The sequence below is a fragment of the Oncorhynchus masou genome, unplaced genomic scaffold (assembly GCF_036934945.1).
Source record: "Oncorhynchus masou masou isolate Uvic2021 unplaced genomic scaffold, UVic_Omas_1.1 unplaced_scaffold_587, whole genome shotgun sequence".
NCBI classification, from domain to species: domain Eukaryota; kingdom Metazoa; phylum Chordata; class Actinopteri; order Salmoniformes; family Salmonidae; genus Oncorhynchus; species Oncorhynchus masou.
In genome coordinates, this window is record NW_027012291.1 from 32,068 (window position 1) to 58,662 (window position 26,595).

At 47.0% G+C, this 26,595-nt stretch overlaps 1 protein-coding gene across 1 annotated transcript in view; it reads left to right on the forward strand.

The window, feature by feature from the left end:
* The first annotated feature begins 481 nt into the window (after nt 1–481).
* The window catches only part of LOC135536273 (voltage-dependent T-type calcium channel subunit alpha-1I-like), a 197,887-nt gene continuing 171,773 nt past the window's right edge, over nt 482–26,595 (forward strand). Inside the window, exon 1 of the mRNA XM_064962633.1 lies at nt 482–657. Coding sequence (XP_064818705.1) covers nt 497–657 — 161 coding nt within the window. The 5' untranslated portion in view covers nt 482–496. The remainder of the gene's footprint in view (nt 658–26,595) is intronic.

Sequence of the window (26,595 nt, forward strand, 5' to 3'; positions counted from 1 at the left end):
AAGAGTTGAGTAACCCTGATCTATATATTGTGAAGTGTGTGTGTGTGTTAGAAGACACACTGTGAATCATTGTGTCTATGTCTATTACTAATGTCTGGCCCTCATAATCTCCCGACCCAGTCTGTTCAGCATCATTAATCTGTCAGCACTGTAGATTAGTAATATTGAACCCCTTGAGGTATATCTGGGACATAGACTCCGAGTTTGTGCTGTACATTAGTAACTCATAAAGGACATGTTGATCCTGTTCTCTCACCACTTCTTCACCTTACCTCTCACCTCTGTCTCCCCTTCCTTCCTCTCTCCCCTCTACCTCAGACCGCCCTGCTGCCATGACGACCAAGGAGGAGGGTCCCGGTGCAGAGGTGGCCGTCTCCATCTCCAGGGACGACGAGATGCCCCTCCCCGCCGTGGCTCCTCCCTCGAGGAAGAGGAGGAGGAGGAGGAGCAGCGGATGGAGCGGAGGATGGAGGGATCGATCCTAGAAGAACAAGTGATGGAAGAAGAGGAGGAGTGCAACGGTGACAATAATGATGATGCGAGCAGTGACATCAGCACCCTAATAGTTCCGTATCCTGAGCTGGCTCCTGTCATCTTCTTCTGTCTCAAGCAGACCACGTTCCCCAGGAGCTGGTGTATACGTGCCGTGTCCAGCCCATATCCTTTACCGCTATGACCTCTGACCTCTAACCCCTTACCCTTCAACTTGCTTTGGATCTACTGTGTGTAAGTACGGTATAAGTGTGTGGAGCTGGTGTATACGTGCCGTGTCCAGCCCATATCCTTTACCGCTATGACCTCTTACCTCTAACCCCTTACCCTTCAACTTGCTTTGGATCTACTGTGTGTAAGTACGGTATAAGTGTGTGGAGCTGGTGTATACGTGCCACGTCAGGCCCATATCTTTTACCCTATGACCTATGACCTCTCACCTCTCATCTGTCACCAGCAGGGGAGAACAGTATCCGTGTGTCTGTGTAACAGTATCAGGAGGTCCAGAGTAACATAAAACTGGCCCATGCATACAGTTGTACTCCATAGCAGGCAGATATGCTGAGACAGGGAAACACTCACACACATACACACACACACGCTGAGAGTGTGTGTGAGGGACGACAGGGGTGCTAGATTACCTAGGGTGAATTGGGCTGGATCGGTGAAAGAATCTAAGCAGTCAGCTGTGTAATCTTGTGCATTTATCCAGGGTGACTCTGTGTCTGTGTATCTGTATGTGTGTGTTTATCCAGGGTCACTTTCACAAAGGACTGCTATTACAGTAAATTACAGTAAATCACAGTGAATTACAGTGCGTTCCTATGTGTCTGTATACAGTATATACAGTGCATTTGGAATGTATTCAGACCCCTTTCCCTTTTCCCAGTTTTGTCACCTTATAGCCTTATAGCCTAAAATTGATTAATTTACATTTTTCCTTATCAATCTGCACACACTACCCCATAATGACAAAGCGAAAACAGGTTTTTAGACATTTTTGCAAATTTATAAAAAATGAAAAACAGAAATAAATGACTCTGACAGGGCTCCAAAGTTCCATCTCTGCAGCACTCCACCAATCAGGCCTTTATGGTAGAGTAGCCAGACGGAAGCCACTCCTCAGTAAAAGGCACATGACAGCCCGCTTGGAGTTTGCTAAAAGGCACCTAAAAAACTCAGACCATCACGAACAAGATTCTCTGGTTTGATGAAACCACGATTGAACTCTTTGGCTTGATTGCCAAGCTTCACATCTGGAGGAAACCTGGCACCATCCCTACGGTGAAGCATGGTGGTGGCAGCATCATGCTGTGGGGATGCTTTTCAGCGCCAGGGACTGGGAGACGAGACAGGATTGAGGCAAAGATCAACTGAGCAAAGTACAGAGAGATCCTTGTTGAAAACCTGCTCCAGTGTGCTCATGACCTCAGACTGGGGGTGAAGGTTCACCTTCCAACAGGACAACGACCCTAAGCACAAAGCCAAGACAACACAGGGGTGGCGTCGGGACAAGTCTCTGAATGTCCTTGAGTGGCCCAGCCAGAGACCGGACTTGAACCCCGATCGAACATCTCGGGAGAGACCTGAAAATAGCTGTACAGTGACTCTGCCCATCCAACCTGACAGAGCTTGAGAGGATCTGCAGAGAAGAATGGGAGAAACTCCCCAAATACAGGTGTGTCAAACATGTAGTGTCATACCCAAGAAGACTCAAGGCTGTAATCGCTGCCAAAGGTGCTTCAACAAAGTCCTGAGGGTCTGAATACTTTGTTTTCTAAAAAAAATGTTGGGGCTTTGTCATTAAATTGTCTGTAGATTGATAAGGAGGAAAAAACGATTTAATCTGTTTCAGAATACAGCTGTTATGTAACAAAATGTTGAAAAAGTCAAGGGGTCTGAATACTTCCTGAATGCACTGTATGGTCTCTTTCCAGTTCTTGTGCAGTTAGTGTGAAAATAATATAGAGTGTTGAATGTGAAGGCTGCAGTTAGTGTGAACATAATGTAGAGTGTTGAATGTGAAGGCTGCAGTTAGTGTGAAAATAATATAGAGTGTTGAATGTGAAGGCTGCAGTTAGTGTGAACATAATGTAGAGTGTTGAATGTGAAGGCTGCAGTTAGTGTGAACATAATGTAGAGTGTTGAATGTGAAGGCTGCAGTTAGTGTGAACATAATGTAGAGTGTTGAATGTGAAGGCTGCAGTTAGTGTGAACATAATGTAGAGTGTTGAATGTGAAGGCTGCAGTTAGTGTGAACATAATGTAGAGTGTTGAATGTGAAGGCTGCAGTTAGTGTGAACATAATGTAGAGTGTTGAATGTGAAGGTTGCAGTTAGTGTGAACATAATGTAGAGTGTTGAATGTGAAGGCTGCAGTTAGTGGGAACATAATGTAGAGTGTTGAATGTGAAGGTTGCAGTTAGTGTGAACATAATGTAGAGTGTTGAATGTGAAGGCTGCAGTTAGTGTGAACATAATGTAGAGTGTTGAATGTGAAGGCTGCAGTTAGTGTGAACATAATGTAGAGTGTTGAATGTGAAGGCTGCAGTTAGTGTGAACATAATGTAGAGTGTTGAATGTGAAGGCTGCAGTTAGTGTGAACATAATGTAGAGTGTTGAATGTGAAGGCTGCAGTTAGTGTGAACATAATGTAGAGTGTTGAATGTGAAGGCTGCAGTTAGTGTGAACATAATGTAGAGTGTTGAATGTGAAGGCTGCAGTTAGTGTGAACATAATGTAGAGTGTTGAATGTGAAGACTGCAGTTAGTGGGAACATAATGTAGAGTGTTGAATGTGAAGGCTGCAGTTAGTGTGAACATAATGTAGAGTGTTGAATGTGAAGGCTGCAGTTAGTGTGAACATAATGTAGAGTGTTGAATGTGAAGACTGCAGTTAGTGGGAACATAATGTAGAGTGTTGAATGTGAAGGCTGCAGTTAGTGTGAACATAATGTAGAGTGTTGAATGTGAAGGCTGCAGTTAGTGTGAACATAATGTAGAGTGTTGAATGTGAAGGCTGCAGTTAGTGTGAACATAATGTAGAGTGTTGAATGTGAAGGCTGCAGTTAGTGTGAACATAATGTAGAGTGTTGAATGTGAAGACTGCAGTTAGTGGGAACATAATGTAGAGTGTTGAATGTGAAGGCTGCAGTTAGTGTGAACATAATGTAGAGTGTTGAATGTGAAGGCTGCAGTTAGTGTGAACATAATGTAGAGTGTTGAATGTGAAGGCTGCAGTTAGTGTGAACATAATGTAGAGTGTTGAATGTGAAGACTGCAGTTAGTGGGAACATAATGTAGAGTGTTGAATGTGAAGGCTGCAGTTAGTGTGAACATAATGTAGAGTGTTGAATGTGAAGGCTGCAGTTAGTGTGAACATAATGTAGAGTGTTGAATGTGAAGACTGCAGTTAGTGGGAACATAATGTAGAGTGTTGAATGTGAAGGCTGCAGTTAATGTGAACATAATGTAGAGTGTTGAATGTGAAGGCTGTGTGAACATAATGTTGTTGAATGTGTGAACATAATGTAGAGTGTTGAATGTGAAGACTGCAGTTAGTGGGAACATAATGTAGAGTGTTGAATGTGAAGACTGCAGTTAGTGGGAACATAATGTAGAGTGTTGAATGTGAAGACTGCAGTTAGTGTGAACATAATGTAGAGTGTTGAATGTGAAGGCTGCAGTTAGTGTGAACATAATGTAGAGTGTTGAATGTGAAGGCTGCAGTTAGTGTGAACATAATGTAGAGTGTTGAATGTGAAGACTGCAGTTAGTGGGAACATAATGTAGAGTGTTGAATGTGAAGACTGCAGTTAGTGGGAACATAATGTAGAGTGTTGAATGTGAAGGCTGCAGTTAGTGTGAATATTATGTAGAGTGTTGAATGTGAAGGCTGCAGTTAGTGTGAACATAATGTAGAGTGTTGAATGTGAAGGCTGCAGTTAGTGGGAACATAATGTAGAGTGTTGAATGTGAAGGCTGCAGTTAGTGTGAACATAATGTAGAGTGTTGAATGTGAAGGCTGCAGTTAGTGTGAACATAATGTAGAGTGTTGAATGTGAAGGCTGCAGTTAGTGTGAACATAATGTAGAGTGTTGAATGTGAAGGCTGCAGTTAGTGTGAACATAATGTAGAGTGTTGAATGTGAAGGCTGCAGTTAGTGTGAACATAATGTAGAGTGTTGAATGTGAAGGCTGCAGTTAGTGTGAACATAATGTAGAGTGTTGAATGTGAAGGCTGCAGTTAGTGTGAACATAATGTAGAGTGTTGAATGTGAAGGCTGCAGTTAGTGTGAACATAATGTAGAGTGTTGAATGTGAAGACTGCAGTTAGTGGGAACATAATGTAGAGTGTTGAATGTGAAGGCTGCAGTTAGTGTGAACATAATGTAGAGTGTTGAATGTGAAGGCTGCAGTTAGTGTGAACATAATGTAGAGTGTTGAATGTGAAGAAGACTGCAGTTAGTGGGAACATAATGTAGAGTGTTGAATGTGAAGGCTGCAGTTAGTGTGAACATAATGTAGAGTGTTGAATGTGAAGGCTGCAGTTAGTGTGAACATAATGTAGAGTGTTGAATGTGAAGTGTTGAATGTAGAGTGTTGAATGGCTGCAGTTAGTGTGAACATAATGTAGAGTGTTGAATGTGAAGACTGCAGTTAGTGGGAACATAATGTAGAGTGTTGAATGTGAAGGCTGCAGTTAGTGTGAACATAATGTAGAGTGTTGAATGTGAAGGCTGCAGTTAGTGTGAACATAATGTAGAGTGTTGAATGTGAAGGCTGCAGTTAGTGTGAACATAATGTAGAGTGTTGAATGTGAAGACTGCAGTTAGTGGGAACATAATGTAGAGTGTTGAATGTGAAGGCTGCAGTTAGTGTGAACATAATGTAGAGTGTTGAATGTGAAGGCTGCAGTTAGTGTGAACATAATGTAGAGTGTTGAATGTGAAGACTGCAGTTAGTGGGAACATAATGTAGAGTGTTGAATGTGAAGGCTGCAGTTAGTGTGAACATAATGTAGAGTGTTGAATGTGAAGGCTGCAGTTAGTGTGAACATAATGTAGAGTGTTGAATGTGAAGGCTGCAGTTAGTGTGAACATAATGTAGAGTGTTGAATGTGAAGACTGCAGTTAGTGGGAACATAATGTAGAGTGTTGAATGTGAAGACTGCAGTTAGTGTGAACATAATGTAGAGTGTTGAATGTGAAGGCTGCAGTTAGTGTGAACATAATGTAGAGTGTTGAATGTGAAGGCTGCAGTTAGTGTGAACATAATGTAGAGTGTTGAATGTGAAGACTGCAGTTAGTGGGAACATAATGTAGAGTGTTGAATGTGAAGACTGCAGTTAGTGGGAACATAATGTAGAGTGTTGAATGTGAAGGCTGCAGTTAGTGTGAATATTATGTAGAGTGTTGAATGTGAAGGCTGCAGTTAGTGTGAACATAATGTAGAGTGTTGAATGTGAAGGTTGCAGTTAGTGTGAACATAATGTAGAGTGTTGAATGTGAAGGTTGCAGTTAGTGTGAACATAATGTAGAGTGTTGAATGTGAAGGCTGCAGTTAGTGTGAACATAATGTAGAGTGTTGAATGTGAAGGCTGCAGTTAGTGTGCACATTGTGGAGTGTTGAATGTGAAGGCTGCAGTTAGTGTGAACATTATGTGGAGTGTTGAATGTGAAGAATGCAGTTAGTGTTGAATGTGAAGGCTGCAGTTAGTGTGAACATAATGTAGAGTGTTGAATGTGAAGGTTGCAGTTCGTGGGAACACTAAGTGTTATCTTGTCCAATGTCTGGGAGAGAGCATGTGTTTGAGTTTGTGCTTGGGTGGGAATATGTTTGTTTGTGTGTTTGTGCCGATGTAGGTGTGTGTCACTTTCCTGATAAACCCAGCACTGCTGAGTCCCACACAGAGCAAAACAAGGAAGATACCTGTATTCTCTCTCTCTGTGTTATCTGTTCACAAGCCCAGAGCTGTTGATACCTCTGCTTGTTCCCTCATACAGAACAGGTCTAGTCCAACACACACACACACACACACGCACGCACGCACGCACGCACACACACACACACACACACACACACACACACACACACACACACACACACACACACACACACACACACACACACACACACACACACACACACACACACACACACACACACACACACACACACACACACACACACACACAGTATATGGATGTGGATAAGGGCCAGTTCAAATGGCACCCTATTCCCTACATAGTGCACTACTTTTGACCAGAGCACTATATAGGGAATAGGGTGTCATTTGGGATGCAAACCAGGAGTTAGTGAAAGGAACTGAATGGGCACTGATCCAAATGGGTGGATTTCTAGTAGGCCTAAAGGGACAGACAGAGGGAGTGAGGGAAGGAGAAAGAAAAGAGAGTTTAGTATAGTGTAGATGAGAGTGGGGTAAGTTGAGGTTTTACATTCAGCATCGTTCCATCAAGTGAAATGTAGTATTCTTTCTAACATGTATTTCAGGATGTGGTGTATCACTGGAAATAAGCAGAATTCAAATCATAGGTTGGCACAAATGAACCTGGGCATGGGGGAGGTTGACCTACGAGACCGGGTACGTTCCATTATGGATTGTGTGTATGGTTTCCTAGAAACATGAGTGGCTCAACTTACCCCGCTCCCACACAGACATAGTGAGAGGGAGAGATACTGCAGGGGACAGAGACATAGTGAGAGAGGGAGAGATACTGCAGGGGACAGAGACATAGTGAGAGGGAGAGATACTGCAGGGGACAGAGACATAGTGAGAGGGAGAGATACTGCAGGGGACAGAGACATAGTGAGAGGGAGAGATACTGCAGGGGACAGAGACATAGTGAGAGGGAGAGATACTGCAGGGGACAGAGACATAGTGAGAGAGGGAGAGATACTGCAGGGGACAGAGACATAGTGAGAGGGAGAGATACTGCAGGGGACAGAGACATAGTGAGAGGGAGAGATACTGCAGGGGACAGAGACATAGTGAGAGGGAGAGATACTGCAGGGGACAGAGACATAGTGAGAGAGGGAGAGATACTGCAGGGGACAGAGACATAGTGAGAGAGGGAGAGATACTGCAGGGGACAGAGACATAGTGAGAGGGAGAGATACTGCAGGGGGCAGAGACATAGTGAGAGAGGGAGAGATACTGCAGGGGGCAGAGACATAGTGAGAGGGAGAGATACTGCAGGGGGCAGAGACATAGTGAGAGAGGGAGAGAAACTGCAGGGGACAGAGACATAGTGAGAGAGGGAGAGATACTGCAGGGGACAGAGACATAGTGAGAGAGGGAGAGATACTGCAGGGGCAGAGACATAGTGAGAGAGGGAGAGATACTGCAGGGGGCAGAGACATAGTGAGAGAGGGAGAGATACTGCAGGGGACAGAGACATAGTGAGAGAGGGAGAGATACTGCAGGGGGCAGAGACATAGTGAGAGAGGGAGAGATACTGCAGGGGGCAGAGACATAGTGAGAGAGGGAGAGATACTGCAGGGGACAGAGACATAGTGAGAGTGGGAGAGATACTGCAGGGGACAGAGACAAAGTGAGAGAGGGAGAGATACTGCAGGGGACAGAGACATAGTGAGAGAGGGAGAGATACTGCAGGGGGCAGAGACATAGTGAGAGAGGGAGAGATACTGCAGGGGACAGAGACATAGTGAGAGAGGGAGAGATACTGCAGGGGGCAGAGACATAGTGAGAGGGAGAGATACTGCAGGGGGCAGAGACATAGTGAGAGAGGGAGAGATACTGCAGGGGACAGAGACATAGTGAGAGAGGGAGAGATACTGCAGGGGACAGAGACATAGTGAGAGGGAGAGATACTGCAGGGGACAGAGACATAGTGAGAGAGGGAGAGATACTGCAGGGGACAGAGACATAGTGAGAGAGGGAGAGATACTGCAGGGGACAGAGACATAGTGAGAGAGGGAGAGATACTGCAGGGGACAGAGACATAGTGAGAGAGGGAGAGATACTGCAGGGGGCAGAGACATAGTGAGAGAGGGAGAGGTACTGCAGGGGGCAGAGACATAGTGAGAGAGGGAGAGATACTGCAGGGGACAGAGACATAGTGAGAGAGGGAGAGATACTGCAGGGGGCAGAGACATAGTGAGAGAGGGAGAGATACTGCAGGGGGCAGAGACATAGTGAGAGGGAGAGATACTGCAGGGGACAGAGACATAGTGAGAGAGGGAGAGATACTGCAGGGGGCAGAGACATAGTGAGAGAGGGAGAGATACTACAGGGGACAGAGACATAGTGAGAGAGGGAGAGATACTGCAGGGGGCAGAGACATAGTGAGTGAGGGAGAGATACTGCAGGGGACAGAGACATAGTGAGAGAGGGAGAGATACTACAGGGGACAGAGACATAGTGAGAGAGGGAGAGATACTGCAGGGGGCAGAGACATAGTGAGAGAGGGAGAGATACTGCAGGGGACAGAGACATAGTGAGAGGGAGAGATACTGCAGGGGACAGAGACATAGTGAGAGAGGGAGAGATACTGCAGGGGTCAGAGACATAGTGAGAGGGAGAGATACTGCAGGGGACAGAGACATAGTGAGAGAGGGAGAGATACTGCAGGGGACAGAGACATAGTGAGAGAGGGAGAGATACTGCAGGGGACAGAGACATAGTGAGAGGGAGAGATACTGCAGGGGACAGAGACATAGTGAGAGAGGGAGAGATACTGCAGGGGACAGAGACATAGTGAGAGGGAGAGATACTGCAGGGGACAGAGACATAGTGAGAGAGGGAGAGATACTGCAGGGGACAGAGACATAGTGAGAGAGGGAGAGATACTGCAGGGGGCAGAGACATAGTGAGAGAGGGAGAGATACTGTAGGGGACAGAGACATAGTGAGAGAGGGAGAGATACTGCAGGGGACAGAGACATAGTGGGAGAGGGAGAGATACTGCAGGGGACAGAGACATAGTGAGAGAGGGAGAGAGAGAGATACTGCAGGGGACAGAGACATAGTGAGAGAGGGAGAGATACTGCAGGGGACAGAGACATAGTGAGAGAGGGAGAGATACTGTAGGGGACAGAGACATAGTGAGAGAGGGAGAGATACTGCAGGGGACAGAGACATAGTGAGAGAGGGAGAGATACTGCAGGGGGCAGAGACATAGTGAGAGAGGGAGAGATACTGCAGGGGGCAGAGACATAGTGAGAGAGGGAGAGATACTGCAGTGGACAGAGACATAGTGAGAGAGGGAGAGATACTGCAGGGGACAGAGACATAGTGAGAGAGGGAGAGATACTGCAGGGGGCAGAGACATAGTGAGAGAGGGAGAGATACTGCAGGGGGCAGAGACATAGTGAGAGGGAGAGATACTGCAGGGGACAGAGACATAGTGAGAGAGGGAGAGATACTGCAGGGGACAGAGACATAGTGGGAGAGGGAGAGATACTGCAGGGGACAGAGACATAGTGAGAGAGGGAGAGAGAGAGATACTGCAGGGGACAGAGACATAGTGAGAGAGGGAGAGATACTGCAGGGGACAGAGACATAGTGAGAGAGGGAGAGATACTGTAGGGGACAGAGACATAGTGAGAGAGGGAGAGATACTGCAGGGGACAGAGACATAGTGAGAGAGGGAGAGATACTGCAGGGGACAGAGACATAGTGAGAGAGGGAGAGATACTGCAGGGGACAGAGACATAGTGAGAGAGGGAGAGATACTGTAGGGGACAGAGACATAGTGAGAGAGGGAGAGATACTGCAGGGGACAGAGACATAGTGAGAGAGGGAGAGATACTGCAGGGGACAGAGACATAGTGAGAGAGGGAGAGAGAGAGATACTGCAGGGGACAGAGACATAGTGAGAGAGGGAGAGATACTGCAGGGGACAGAGACATAGTGAGAGAGGGAGAGAGAGAGATACTGCAGGGGACAGAGACATAGTGAGAGAGGGAGAGATACTGCAGGGGACAGAGACATAGTGAGAGAGGGAGAGAGAGAGATACTGCAGGGGACAGAGACATAGTGAGAGAGGGAGAGATACTGCAGGGGACAGAGACATAGTGAGAGAGGGAGAGATACTGCAGGGGACAGAGACATAGTGAGAGAGGGAGAGATACTGCAGGGGACAGAGACATAGTGAGAGAGGGAGAGATACTGCAGGGGACAGAGACATAGTGAGAGAGGGAGAGATACTGCAGGGGACAGAGACATAGTGAGAGAGGGAGAGATACTGCAGGGGACAGAGACATAGTGAGAGGGAGAGATACTGCAGGGGACAGAGACATAGTGAGAGAGGAGAGATACTGCAGGGGACAGAGACATAGTGAGAGGGAGAGATACTGCAGGGGACAGAGACATGGTGAGAGAGGGAGAGATACTGCAGGGACAGAGACATAGTGAGAGAGGGAGAGATACTGCAGGGGACAGAGACATAGTGAGAGGGAGAGATACTGCAGGGGACAGAGACATGGTGAGAGAGGGAGAGATACTGCAGGGGACAGAGACATAGTGAGAGAGGGAGAGATACTGCAGGGGACAGAGACATAGTGAGAGAGGGAGAGATACTGCAGGGGACAGAGACATAGTGAGAGAGGGAGAGATACTGCAGGGGGCAGAGACATAGTGAGAGAGGGAGAGATACTGCAGGGGACAGAGACATAGTGAGAGAGGGAGAGATACTGCAGGGGACAGAGACATAGTGAGAGGGAGAGATACTGCAGGGGACAGAGACATAGTGAGAGGGAGAGATACTGCAGGGGACAGAGACATAGTGAGAGAGGGAGAGATACTGCAGGGGACAGAGACGCATTCGGAGTCGTATTTTAGAAAAGTCACATACTATAACACTGTTTTTCAGCGTACTATTTAGTACACTAGTCGGTATGTGGAGGAGAACAGACGGGACAGGAAGAAGATATACAGAGAGGCATGTAATTAACAAAAGAAACCAAGAAAGATAAACTAACAAGATATGAACCAAGTTAAGAAGGCAAGCAAAACACTTCCCCCTCCTCTGCCTCTCTGTGTACCTCTCTCTCTCTCTCTGTGTACCTCTCTCTCTCTCTCTATATATATATATATATATATATCGCTGTGTACCTCTGCCTCTCTCTCTCTCTATGTACCTCTCTCTCTCTCTGTACCTCTCTCTCTCTCTCTCTCTCTGTACCTCTCTCTCTCTCTCTGTGTACCTCTCTCTCTCTCTCTCTCTGTACCTCTCTCCCTCTTTCTCTCTATACCTCTCTCTCTCTCTCTCTCGCTGTGTACCTCTGCCTCTCTCTCTCTGTGTACCTCTCTCTCTCTCTGCACCTCTCTCCCTCTCTCTCTCTCTCTCTCTCTCTCTCGATACCTGTTTCTCTCTCTCTCTCTCTGTGTGTGTGTGTGTGTGTGCGTGTGTGTGTGTTTATGTTTGTGTGTGTGTGTGTGTGTGTGTGTGTGTGTGTGTATGTGTGTGTGCGTGTGCGTGTGTGTGTGTGTGTGTGTGTGTGCTGGAACTGCAGATAAGGCTGAAGGATTTCAGACTAACTTTCTCACTTTAAGAGTTCTACTGCAGTGACAGTGGGGATTGTGGAAGACGAGAAAGGGAGCAGAAAAATAACTCAGACCACCCAGAATCTTCCAGAACCTTTTTCAACATTCTGGTTCTTTCTGCTCCTGCCTCCGTGGCTGTGTCATTTAGTGGTGCAACAGCATTGGAATGATGTTACATTAATTTCTGTCCCCTGCTGAAGGTTTTGTTGCTTCTTGGGCACACTATTCGTCAGTTCCTAATTGAAAATGATTTTCTGACATTTCCGACACCCCGGGAGAAAGGAGTTTCTCCTCTCTTCTCTCTGTTCTCAGTGGTTGTTAGTCTTGTTGTGCAGTAAAGTAAAGCTCAGATGGTACAGTGTGTACTTGAGAAAGGAGGGGTTTTCTCTAGGGACACTGAGCCTTCACATCAGGGTATGCCAGACGGCAACTGTTTGCTAAGAGAGAGAGGGAGAATCTGTGTGCGTGTGTGGCAAATGATTTTTGACAAATTCCTTTAATGAAACAAAATTAAGTGACATTTACTGGGTCTCTTTGTCACTTCAGTAGTCCTCCATCCATCAAGTACTACTCTCCACACATTGTGTGTGCATGCGTGGGTGTGTGCGTGTACGTGTGTGTACGTGTGTGCGTGTCAGTGCGCTGTAAGAGCCGTGGCTGATGGAGCAACACTTTGGATTGATTGGTTAAATTAAAAAGTTTGTGGGTTTGGACATATTGAGGACATCCACATGATCATGTTATTGTGCCTTAATCAATGTCTCGGGGTACATGACTGTGATTGGCCCCACACATTGGCTTTAATGATTGAAGTCAAGGCTGTGGGTGGACAGAGATATAACACACTGTGCCAGACCAAGGGAAGGTTCAACCACAGATGTCCAGGAAGACTTAGCTACAGCAGGTCTTCATAGTGATCAGTGGGACTGCAGTCTCTTCCCTCCACAGATATCAGCTGGGGGGTTTATAGGGTCCAATCACACCACAGAAGTGCCTGTAAAGCATCTTACAGAAAGAGAGAGAGAGAGAGAGAAGAGAGAAGAGAGAGAAAGAGAAGAGAGAGGGAGAGAGAGAGAGAAGAGAGAGAAGAGAGAAGAGAGAGAAGAGAGAGTGAGAGAGAGAAGAGAGAGTGAGAGAGTGAGAGAGAGAGAGAGAAGAGAGAGGGAGAGAGAGAGAGAAGAGAGAAGGAGAGAGAGAGAGGGGAGAGAGAGGGGGAGAGAGAGAGAGAGAAGAGAGAGAAGAGAGAGAGAGAGAGAATGAGAGAGAGAGAGAGGAGAGAGAGAGAGAGAGAGAGAGAGAGAGAGAGAGAGAGAGAGAGAGAGAGAGAGAGAGAGAGAGAGAGAGAGATGGAGAGAGAGAGAGAGAGAGAGAGAGAGAGAGAGAGAGAGAGAGAGAGAGAGAGAGAGAGAGAGAGAGAGAGAGAGAGAGAGAGAGAGAGAGAGAGAGAGAGAGAGAGAGAGAGAGAGATGGAGAGAGAGAGAGAGAGAGAGGGGAGAGAGAGAGAGAGAGAGAGAGAGAGAGGGGAGAGAGAGAGAGAGAATGAGAGAGAGAGAGGGAGAGAGAGAGAGACTGAGAGAGAGTGTGGAGAGAGAGAGAGAGAGAGAGAGAGAGAGAGAGAGAGAGAGGGGAGAGAGAGAGAGAGAGAGAGAGACAGAGAGAGAGGGAAAGAGAGAGAGAGAGAGAGAGAATGAGAGAGAGAGAGGGGAGAGAGAGAGAGAGAGAGAGAGAGAGAGAGAGAGAGAGAGAGAGAGAGAGAGAGAGAGAGAGAGAGAGAGAGAGAGAGAGAGAGAGAGAGAGAGAGAGAGAGAGAGAGAGAGGAGAGAGAGAGAGAATGAGAGAGAGAGAGGGGAGAGAGAGAGAGAGGGAGAGAGAGAGAGAGAGAGAGAGAGAGAGAGAGATGGAGAGAGAGAGAGAGAGAGAGAGAGAGAGAGAGAGAGAGAGAGAGAGAGAGAGAGAGAGAGAGAGAGAGATGGAGAGAGAGAGAGAGAGAGAGAGAGAGAGAGAGAGAGAGAGAGAGAGAGAGAGAGAGAGAGAGAGATAGCTAAAAGAAAGGAAAGCTGATGTACACCTGAAGACAGGGCATTATCCTTATATTTATAGTCCCTCCCTCCCTCCCTCCCTCCCTCCCCCTCCCTCCCTCCCTCCCTCCCTCCCTCCCTCCCTCCCTCCCTCCCTCCCTCCCTCCCTCCCTCCCTCCCTCCCTCCCTCCCTCCCTCCCTCCCTCTATCTTAAACAACACCTTTCTTCAATAGATTGCCTTTCTCCAGTGAACACTACTTCCTAAATGTCAGAACTGCCTCACTGCCAAGAGTGAATGAAAAAAGAAAGAAAAGTTCCCTCTCTGTTCTGTTCTCTGCTCTGCTGGTGTTGTGTGAAGCAGAGAGAATGCTTTTCTCTGCATAGTGACATTGAGGCGCAGTGTGTGTGTGCGTGTGTGTGTGTGTGTGTTTAGAACAGTGTGTGTGTGTGTGTGTGTGTGTGTGTGTGTGTGTGTGTGTGTGTGTGTGTGTGTGTGTGTGTGTGTGTGTGTGTGTGTGTGTGTATGTGTTTAGAACAGTGTTTGTGTGTGTGTGTGTGTGTGTGTGTGTGTGTGTTTAGAACAGTGTTTGTGTGTGTGTGTGTGTGTGTGTTTAGAACAGTGTGTGTGTGTGTGTGTGTGTTTAGAACAGTGTGTGTCCTCCTGGAGAGTTGACCCTTCCTTTCTAAGAGACAGAGAGAGAAAGGAACAGATATAGAAGTCACCTGAAGCTGCTCCTTGAAGGGCTCATCTGCAGCTGCTACATTCAGAGGGGGACTTAGACATGAATGATATGTACCCATTGATTCTTGAAGAACATAACTTATAAATGAATGATATGTACCCATTGATTCTTGAAGAACATAATTTATAAATGAATGATATGTACCCATTGATTCTTGAAGAACATAATTTATAAATGAATGATATGTACCCATTGATTCTTGAAGAACATAATTTATAAATGAATGATATGTACCCATTGATTCTTGAAGAACATAATTTATAAATGAATGATATGTACCCATTGATTCTTGAAGAACATAACTTATAAATGAATGATATGTACCCATTGATTCTTGAAGAACATAACTTATAAATGAATGATATGTACCCATTGATTCTTGAAGAACATAATTTATAAATGAATGATATGTACCCATTGATTCTTGAAGAACATAATTTATAAATGAATGATATGTACCCATTGATTCTTGAAGAACATAATTTATAAATGAATGATATGTACCCATTGATTCTTGAAGAACATAACTTATAAATGAATGATATGTACCCATTGATTCTTGAAGAACATAACTTATAAATGAATGATATGTACCCATTGATTCTTGAAGAACATAACTTATAAATGAATGATATGTACCCATTGATTCTTGAAGAACATAACTTATAAGTGAATGATATGTACCCATTGATTCTTGAAGAACATAACTTATAAATGAATGATATGTACCCATTGATTCTTGAAGAACATAACTTATAAATGAATGATATGTACCCATTGATTCTTGAAGAACATAACCTATAAATTAATGATATTTACCCATTGATTCTTGAAGAACATAACCTATAAATGACCCATGACCTTAGTTTAACTGTTGTACCCCATCAGACAGCAAATATAACCTTCTTTTCCTCCAATATTTGTAAAAAAAGTAAATGAAACACTATATTTCCTCAAAACCTGTGTTTAAAGTATCATGGTGATGTCATGGCTGGTCAGTCCCTCCATAGCTCTGTCTCTGAATCTGAGAGGGGTTACATTTCTCCAGGCCCACCCCCCAGCTTTTTACCTAAATGGTGACGGGGAATCTGCTTTGTTATTATTCCCAATGCAGATTTCCCCTTGAAATGTTATACTCTCAAATATAAAAATGTTCCCTATTTCTGCTCGACTAACTAATTGTCTGTGGTTAGAAAACACCGTGCAGTGACAGCATAGACCTGTGAACTGTGTTAAACAGCGCTCAGAATTCCTCCAGAGCTGAGAATGAATCTCCATGGAGATGTACTATTGAAACCAGTGGGGAAGGAGGGATGAAGACGGGCTAAAGCTCTGTTCTACACTGTTCTCCAGACAACAGAGCACCTGTGTCTTAGAAGGAAGGGGGAGGGAGAGGGAGGGGGGAGACAGGTCGAGAGAGGGAGGGAGGGGGAGGGAGGGAGCGAGAGGGGGGGAGGGAGGGAGAGAGAGGGTCAAGAGAGGGAGGGGGAGACAGGTCGAGAGAGGGGGAGGGAGGGAGAGAGGGGGGAGGGAGGGAGAGAGAGAGGGTCGAGAGAGGGAGGGGGAGACAGGTCGAGAGAGGGGGGAGGGAGGGAGAGAGGGGGAGGGAGGGAGAGAGAGAGGTCGAGAGAGGGAGGGGGAGACAGGTCGAGAGAGGGGGAGAGAGGGAGGGAGAGGGAGGGAGGGAGCGAGAGAGGGGGGGAGGGAGGGAGAGAGAGAGGTCGAGAGAGGGGGGGGAGGAGAGAGATTGGTTAGAGGGAAGGAAAGGGGGAAAAAGTGATAAACACATGCAGAAAGACAGCTGGATGGACGGGCAGGCAGGTAGGCAGGCGCGAATTACCTCCCTCCCTCCACACACACACGGATCCCACCCCACAAAGCCAGTCTGGTTCCTTGCGTCTGCTACCCAAACCAAACGTGATAGGAGTGAGATGACATATTGATAGCTTTGAATTCATGACCAATCTAAACCAACACACCCTCATTTTATCTGTGTGTGTGTGTGTGTGTGTGTGTGTGTGTGTGTGTGTGTGTGTGTGTGTGTGTGTGTGTGTGTGTGTGTGTGTGTGTGTGTGCGTGTGTGTGGCCATGCGTCCCCTCAATTCACTTTATTATTCAATCAAACATTTCCTGTCCAGAGTGAGGTGAGGAAAGAGAGAGAGAGAGAGAGAGAGTGTGTGTGGAAACTGTAGAGATGCATATTCAGTCTAAAAGACATCCAGAATCACACACACATGCCACCTGCGACTATGTCTGTGTGTGTGACTACGGTATGTATAGTAAATGGATGGCTGTGTAAAAGAAAGTGTGTTTCCAGTGTGCAGAGTATAGAAGAAGAGACGTTGTGCAGTACGTGTCTTGGCCGTCCGTATCCCTCAGTGGCTCTGTGCTGTACAGTAAATCCACTCTGTCTGACTGATGTGATGTTACATGGAGGCAGAACTGTTTGCTTTTGAAGGGCATCTCTGCTCAGGGAGACTTATGACACACAGGAAACCACTGTGGCGTAGCAGCTAGAGAGATGCTCAGTTACTGTTGACCTGAATAGACTTTCTTGTTCTCTCTCTCTATCGCGCTCTCTTTCTCTCTCCTCTCTTTCTCTCTCCTCTTGTTCTCTCTCCTCTTCTTCTCTCTCCTCTCTTTCTCTCTCCTCTCTTTCTCTCTCCTCTCTTTCTCTCTCCTCTCTTTCTCTCTCCTCTCATTCTCTCTCCTCTCGTTCTCTCTCCTCTCGTTCTCTCTCCTCTCTTTCTCTGTCTTTCTTTCTCTCTCTCTGTGAATTCAATTACATTTCAATTCAAGGGGCTTTATTGGCAACATATGTTTACACTGACAAAGCAAGTGAAATAGATGAACAAAAGTGAAATAAACAATAAAAAGTGAACAGTACATATTACACTCACACAAGTTCCACAATAATAGAGACATTTTAAATGTCATATTACCTCTACTATATTTACAGTGTTGTACTGATAGTTAAAGGTGGCATTTAGTATTTAATGGTGTTTGTTCTTCACTGGTTCTTCACCTTTTCTTGTGGTAACAGGTCACACATATTGCTGCTCTGATGGCACACTGTGGTATTTCACCCAGTACATATGGGACTTTATCAAAATTGGATTTGTTTTCAAATTCTTTGTGGGTCTGTGTAATCTGAGGGACATATGTGTCTCTAGTAAGGTCATACATTTGGTTAGGAAGTCTCTCTCTCTCTCTCTCGCTCCCTCTCTATTTCTCTCCCTCTGTCTCTCCTCTTTCTCTCTCTTCTCTATTTTTCTCTCTCTCTTTCCCTCTCCTCTCTTCTCTCTGTATTTCTCTATACTAATGGTTATACGAATGTCTTCGTGCTCCCCCACATTATTCTTTCTCCTCTCTATCCTTGCTTCTCCTTCATTCAACCCTCTCCCTCCTTATCTGTCTGACCTCCCCCTCTCCCTGCTCTCTCAATCATCCTCCACCCACCCTCATCCATCCCTCCACCATCCCTCAACCATCCTTCTCCCTCAGTCTTCCTCACTTCCTCATCTATCTCTTTTCCTCTCTCTATTCATCCCCCTCCCTCCATCCCTCCCTCCCTCTGGACCATCCTCTGTCTCTCTGCTATATTGAGACAGGGCTGCGTGAAGTAGACAAGAGAGAGAGAAAGAGAGAGGGGGGGAGAGGGAGGAGAGAGAGAGAGTGGGAGAATGAGAGAAAGAGGGGGAGAGGAAGAAGGAGAGAGAGAGGGGGAGAAAGATATGATACGTGGAGTAGAGGAAATCAATGTCAGGTTGTGACACCTGGGGAAAAAAGGGGATCAGGTAGAGAGGGATGTAGAGAGGGATGTAGAGAGGGATGTAGAGAGGGATGTAGAGAGGGATGGAGAGAGGGATGTAGAGAGGGATGTAGAGAGGGATGGAGAGAGGGATGGAGAGAGGGATGTAGAGAGGGATGTAGAGAGGGATGTAGAGAGGGATGTAGAGAGGGATGTAGAGGGGATGTAGAGAGGGATGTAGAGAGGGATGTAGAGAGGGATGTAGAGAGGGATGTAGAGAGGGATGGAGAGAGGGATGTAGAGAGGGATGGAGAGAGGGATGTAGAGAGGGATGGAGAGAGGGATGGAGAGAGGGATGTAGAGAGGGATGTAGAGGGGATGTAGAGAGGGATGTAGAGAGGGATGTAGAGAGGGATGTAGAGAGGGATGTAGAGAGGGATGTAGAGAGGGATGTAGAGGGGATGTAGAGAGGGATGTAGAGAGGGATGTAGAGAGGGATGGAGAGAGGGATGTAGAGAGGGATGTAGAGAGGGATGGAGAGAGGGATGTAGAGAGGGATGGAGAGAGGGATGTAGAGAGGGATGTAGAGAGGGATGGAGAGAGGGATGTAGAGAGGGATGTAGAGAGGGATGGAGAGAGGGATGTAGAGAGGGATGGAGAGAGGGATGTAGAGAGGGATGGAGAGAGGGATGTAGAGAGGGATGTAGAGAGGGATGTAGAGAGGGATGGAGAGAGGGATGTAGAGAGGGATGTAGAGAGGGATGGAGAGAGGGATGTAGAGAGGGATGTAGAGAGGGATGTAGAGAGGGATGTAGAGGGGATGTAGAGAGGGATGTAGAGAGGGATGTAGAGAGGGATGTAGAGAGGGATGTAGAGAGGGATGTAGAGGGGATGTAGAGAGGGATGTAGAGAGGGATGTAGAGAGGGATGTAGAGAGGGATGTAGAGAGGGATGGAGAGGGGATGGAGAGGGGATGGAGAGGGGATGTAGAGAGGGATGTAGAGAGGGATGTAGAGAGGGATGGAGAGGGGATGGAGAGGGGATGTAGAGAGGGATGTAGAGAGGGATGTAGAGAGGGATGTAGAGAGGGATGGAGAGGGGATGGAGAGGGGATGTAGAGAGGGATGTAGAGAGGGATGTAGAGAGGGATGTAGAGAGGGATGTAGAGGATGTAGAGAGGGATGTAGAGAGGGATGTAGAGAGGGATGTAGAGAGGATGTAGAGAGGGATGTAGAGAGGGATGGAGAGGGGGATGTAGAGAGGGATGTAGAGAGGGATGTAGAGAGGGATGTAGAGAGGGATGGAGAGAGGGATGGAGAGAGGGATGTAGAGAGGGATGTAGAGAGGGATGTAGAGAGGGATGGAGAGAGGGATGTAGAGAGGGATGTAGAGAGGGATGTAGAGAGGGATGGAGAGAGGGATGTAGAGAGGGATGGAGAGAGGGATGTAGAGGGGATGGAGAGGGGATGGAGAGAGGGATGGAGAGGGGATGGAGAGAGGGATGGAGAGGGGATGTAGAGAGGGATGGAGAGAGGGATGGAGAGAGGGATGTAGAGAGGGATGTAGAGAGGGATGTAGAGAGGGATGGAGAGAGGGATGGAGAGAGGGATGGAGAGAGGGATGTAGAGAGGGATGTAGAGAGGGATGGAGAGAGGGATGGAGAGAGGGATGTAGAGAGGGATGTAGAGAGGGATGGAGAGAGGGATGTAGAGAGGGATGGAGAGAGGGATGGAGAGGGATGGAGAGGGATGTAGAGAGGGATGTAGAGAGGGATGGAGAGAGGGATGTAGAGAGGGATGTAGAGAGGGATGGAGAGAGGGATGGAGAGAGGGATGGAGAGAGGATGGAGAGGGATGGAGAGGGGATGGAGAGAGGGATGTAGAGAGGGATGGAGAGAGGATGTAGAGAGGGATGTAGAGAGGGATGTAGAGAGGGATGGAGAGGGGATGGAGAGGGGATGGAGAGAGGGATGGAGAGGGGATGGAGAGGGGATGGAGAGAGGGATGGAGAGGGGATGGAGAGGGGATGGAGGGGATGGAGAGGGGATGTAGAGAGGATGGAGAGGGGATGGAGAGGGGATGGAGAGGGGATGGAGAGGGGATGGAGAGAGGGATGGAGAGAGGGATGGAGAGGGATGGAGAGGGGGGGATGGAGGGGATGGAGAGAGGGGATGGAGAGGGGATGGAGAGGGGATGGAGAGGGGATGGAGAGGGATGGAGAGAGGATGGAGAGGGGATGGAGAGGGGATGGAGAGAGGGATGGAGAGGGGATGGAGAGGGGATGGAGAGGGGATGGAGAGGGGATGTAGAGAGGGATGGAGAGGGGATGGAGAGGGGGATGGAGAGGGGATGGAGAGGGATGGAGAGGGGATGGAGAGGGGATGGAGAGAGGGATGGAGAGGGATGGAGAGGGGATGGAGAGGGATGGAGAGGGGATGTAGAGGGGATGGAGAGGGGATGGAGAGAGGGATGGAGAGGGGGATGTGAGAGGGGATGGAGAGGGGATGGAGAGATGTAGAGAGATGGAGAGGGATGGAGAGGGGATGGAGAGAGGGATGTAGAGAGGGATGGAGAGATGGAGAGGGGATGGAGAGAGGGATGGAGAGGGGATGGAGAGGGATGGAGAGGGGATGGAGAGAGGGATGGAGAGAGGGATGGAGAGAGGATGGAGAGGGATGGAGAGGGGATGGAGAGAGGGATGGAGAGAGGGATGGAGAGGGGGGATGGAGAGAGGGATGGAGAGGGATGGAGAGAGGGATGGAGAGGGATGGAGAGAGGGATGTAGAGAGGGATGAGAGGGATGAGAGGGGATGGAGAGATGGGATGTAGAGAGGGATGTAGAGGGGGATGTAGAGAGGGATGGAGAGGGATGGAGAGGGATGGAGGGATGTAGAGAGGGATGTAGAGAGGGATGTAGAGAGGGATGGAGAGAGGGATGGAGAGGGGATGGAGAGGGATGTAGGGGATGTAGAGAGGGATGTAGAGAGGGATGGAGAGGGGATGGAGAGAGGGATGTAGAGAGGGATGTAGAGAGGGATGTAGAGAGGGATGTAGAGAGGGATGTAGAGAGGGATGTAGAGAGGGATGTAGAGGGGGATGTAGAGAGGGATGTAGAGAGGGATGTAGAGAGGGATGTAAGAGAGGGGATGTAGAGAGGGATGGAGAGAGGGATGTAGAGAGGGATGTAGAGAGGGATGTAGAGAGGGATGGAGAGAGGGATGTAGAAAAGAGATGTGAGAGGGATGGAGAGAGGGATGTAGAGAGGGATGTAGAGAGGGATGGAGAGAGGGATGTAGAGAGGGATGGAGAGAGGGATGGAGAGAGGATGGAGAGGGGATGGAGAGGATGAGAGGGGATGGAGAGAGGGATGGAGAGAGGGATGGAGAGAGGGATGGAGAGAGGGATGTAGAGAGGGATGTAGAGGGGATGTAGAGAGGGATGGAGAGAGGGATGGAGAGAGGGATGTAGAGAGGGATGTAGAGAGGGATGGAGAGAGGGATGGAGAGAGGGATGTAGAGAGGGATGTAGAGAGGGATGGAGAGAGGGATGTAGAGAGGGATGGAGAGAGGGATGTAGAGAGGGATGGAGAGGGGATGTAGAGAGGGATGTAGAGAGGGGTGGAGAGAGGGATGTAGAGAGGGATGTAGAGAGGGATGGAGAGAGGGATGGAGAGAGGGATGGAGAGAGGATGGAGAGGGGATGGAGAGGGGATGGAGAGAGGGATGTAGAGAGGGATGGAGAGAGGGATGTAGAGAGGGATGTAGAGAGGGATGTAGAGAGGGATGGAGAGGGGATGGAGAGGGGATGGAGAGAGGGATGGAGAGGGGATGGAGAGGGGATGGAGAGAGGGATGGAGAGGGGATGGAGAGGGGATGGAGAGAGGGATGGAGAGAGGGATGGAGAGGGGATGGAGAGGGGATGGAGAGGGGATGTAGAGGGGATGGAGAGGGGATGGAGAGAGGGATGGAGAGGGGATGGAGAGGGGATGGAGAGGGGATGGAGAGAGGGATGGAGAGAGGGATGGAGAGGGGATGGAGAGAGGGATGGAGAGGGGATGGAGAGGGGATGGAGAGGGGATGGAGAGGGGATGTAGAGAGGATGGAGAGGGGATGGAGAGGGGATGGAGAGAGGGATGGAGAGGGGATGGAGAGGGGATGGAGAGGGGATGGAGAGAGGGATGTAGAGAGGGATGGAGAGGGGATGGAGAGGGGATGGAGAGGGGATGTAGAGAGGGATGGAGAGGGGATGGAGAGAGGGATGTAGAGCGGGATGTAGAGAGGGATGGAGAGGGGATGGAGAGAGGGATGTAGAGAGGGATGGAGAGGGGATGGAGAGGGGATGGAGAGGGGATGGAGAGGGGATGTAGAGAGGGATGGAGGGGGGATGGAGAGAGGGATGTAGAGAGGGATGTAGAGAGGGATGGAGAGGGGATGGAGAGAGGGATGTAGAGAGGGATGGAGAGAGGGATGGAGAGGGGATGGAGAGGGGATGGAGAGGGGATGGAGAGGGGATGGAGAGAGGGATGTAGAGAGGGATGTAGAGAGGGATGGAGAGGGGATGGAGAGAGGGATGTAGAGAGGGATGGAGAGAGGGGATGGAGAGGGGATGTAGAGAGGGATGGAGAGGGGATGGAGAGAGGGATGTAGAGAGGGATGTAGAGAGGGATGGAGAGGGGATGGGATTGTTTGTGAAACGCGTTCAAACGGAATACCTTTCATGTTTCTATTCCACATAGAGGAAGGATGACCACCCTTTGAGTTCTGTACTCAAAGACAGCTGCTCAAATCGCACCCTATTCTCTATTTACAGCTCTACATTTTACTAGGGCCCGTAGGGCTCTTGTTAATAGCAGCACACGACATAGGGGACAGGGTTCAATTTGGGACGCAGACATATATTATCAAAGATTCCCAGTCCTGAACCTATCCTACAAGCTTTGGAATGTACCTGTATATATTTAGAATGTACCTGTATATATTTAGAATGTACCTGTATATATTTAGAATGTACCTGTATATATTTAGAATGTACCTGTATATATTTAGAATGTACCTTTATATATTTAGAATGTATCTGTATATATTTAGAATGTACCTGTATATATTTACAGTGTACCTGTATATATTTAGAATGAACCTGTATATATTTAGAATGTACCTGTATATATTTAGAATGTACCTGTATATATTTAGAATGTACCTGTATATATTTAGAATGTACCTGTATATATTTAGAATGTACCTGTATATATTTAGAATGTATCTGTATATATTTAGAATGTACCTGTATATATTTAGAATGTATCTGTATATATTTAGAATGTATCTGTATACATTTAGAATTTACCTGTATATATTTAGAATGTATCTGTATAGATTTAGAATGTACCTGTATATATTTAGAATGTACCTGTATATATTTAGAATGTACCTGTATATATTTAGAATGTACCTGTATATATTTAGAATGTATCTGTATACATTTAGAATGTACCTGTATATATTTAGAATGTACCTGTATATATTTAGAATGTACCTGTATATATTTAGAATGTATCTGTATATATGTGTTATAGTACAGCTAATAAACCACACTTTATTTAACAGCATATTTACATTCCTCTAAACTCATGAGATATTCCTACACATGATCAACCGTACAATCTAACTATAGACCTGAAACTTGCCAGTGATCCATAATGTTATGTCTAGACTCTGGCAGAAACACTCAGAGTATTACACAACCCACACAGGCCAATTGCTTTGACAAATGAAATAGGTCCATAATACAGAGGGCTGATGTCGAAGCTCACAACTCAACTGTCATTTGAGTGACTTGAGGATGCTTTTCGGCGCAGTTTGCTTCCATATGCTTCTCTAGCAGATTTGGGGAGCGTTGAAAGGTCAGACATGGAGAAAGAGAGAGATTTGAAAGGGGTGGAGACTGTAGACAGGGGTAGGTTTCTGCACACCAACTAGTCACTCTCTCCCTCTCTCCGTCATTCCCTCTCTCTCTGTCTGTTTCTAAATCTCTCTTTACTCTCTCATTTTGTCCTATTTTCTTTAATGTATCCCATCTCTCTCTCTCCCTCTCTCCTCTTCTCTCTCTCTCTGTCTCTCTCTCCTCTCTCTCTCTCTCTCTCTCTCTCTCCCTCTCTCCTCTTCTCTCTCTCTCTGTCTCTCTCTCTCCTCTCTCTCTCTCTCTTCTCTCTCTCTCTCTCTCTCTCTCTCTCTTCCCTCTCTCTCTCTCTCTCCTCTTCTCTCTCGCTCCTCTTGACTCCAACATTTCTGCTTGCCTATCATTTGGATTTCCATCAAAATCTAATTTCACCCCCAAAGGCCTCGGTTCCCTTTGATATGTGATCTTCCCTTCATGGTCATAAAGGGGTAAACTTCATTTACTATGGGACAAATTAAGTTAGCAACTTCATTTCCTAAGGGCATGCACACACACACACACACACACACACACACACACACACACACACAAGTAATTTGTCTAATTTGACTGTAATAATCAATTAACCCATTTTAGGTGTCATTGACAACCACTCCAGAAAACTGTAAGGGTTTCAGCCCTCCGTTGGTGTTTATGTCTGAGGTCCTTTAACCCATACAGTAGATCAATAACTTCAATAATACCACCAGTATCTCACTATAGTCACCGGGTCTTTATTGATTATGGGTGTGTCTACTGCATTATATATGTGGGTGTGTCTACTGCATTATATATAGAGAATAAGGTGCCATTTGGGATGCATCCTTGCTGGAGTTGGGTTGTCCTTCAGGACGACATAAAGGGACATTGAGAGTTGGATATTGGACCCAACACAGACCCTTGGGGCACACCAGATTTGTTTTACCTGACGGAGTAGTGTTGGTTAGAGTTTGCTGTTTTTCCATCTCCCCTCAGGGCATAATTAAGGGACATTGAGCGTTGGGTGACCTTACACTGACCTTTGGGGAACACAAGATATTTTTACCAAGTGGTAATATATTGACCCTGTTTCATTATCTTTGGTAAACATTTAAATAGTGCAACGGTAACCAAGCATAGAAAACCCTGTGAATTTAGAAACATGACTGAACTGCAGCTTGGTAGCGGATTTGCATCACATTGACTTGTATTTGGCAGTAATTATTTATCTTTGCGGAACTTAAAATAACAGAAGGCCAAGCAGTCTTTCAAAATACACTGTTGAACTTGCAAATGGAATTGGGATTCACATAGAGAGATAATTAGTAGAGATTATGCTATGATTTCAGAGTGTATAGACTCCATGTTGCCCACTACTGCCAGGTCTGTTAGCTACAGTCTGCCTGCTCTGTGGTGGATGCCAACCTAAATTACCATCAGCCAGGTGAAGCCTGCTGTGGCAGTTGGTGCTGAAATAACACACAGCTCGCTCTGTAGCTGGCCCCTGTGGTGAGGTGTATGTGTGTGTGTGTGTGTGTGTGTGCTTGTGTGTAGGGTGGTGAGGGGTCAGCCAAGGTGACCGTCAGCCTTCAAGAGAACCAGCAGCCCTACAATTAACACAGCAGGTTTTTGGACCAGTGTGTGTGTGTGAGTTTGGCAGACACATCACCTGCCTCCACCATCATTAGCATCAACTCTGATGTGTTTTCCTCTTGTCATTTCCTTCTCGTTTTTTTACTCTATTTTTTTCTGCTGTTTTGGTCTCCCCCGGTCGCCTCACAGTCGGTGTCATCGCTATGGTGATCTGGAAGTTCCAGTAGTCCTGCCAGACGGGTGGCTTGAACTCCCGCTGGTGTGTTTATGAGTTTAGTTTAGATGGTGTGTGTGTGTGGGTGTGTGTGAGTGTGTGTGTGTGTGGGGGGGGGGGGGGGGGGGGGTGCACGTCAGTGTGTGTATGTTTATGTCCAGGCAAATCAGAATATTTCCAAAACGGAAATATAATCTAATATAACTAATGTCCTTTTAGAAAGCAGTCAAAGGCATTTGATGACAGCTGAAGGCAGTTAACGGAAGTTGTTGTCACTTGAAGTCGGTTGAAGACAGTTGAAGTCAGTTGAAGACAGTCGTAGTCACTCGAAGACAGTTTTAG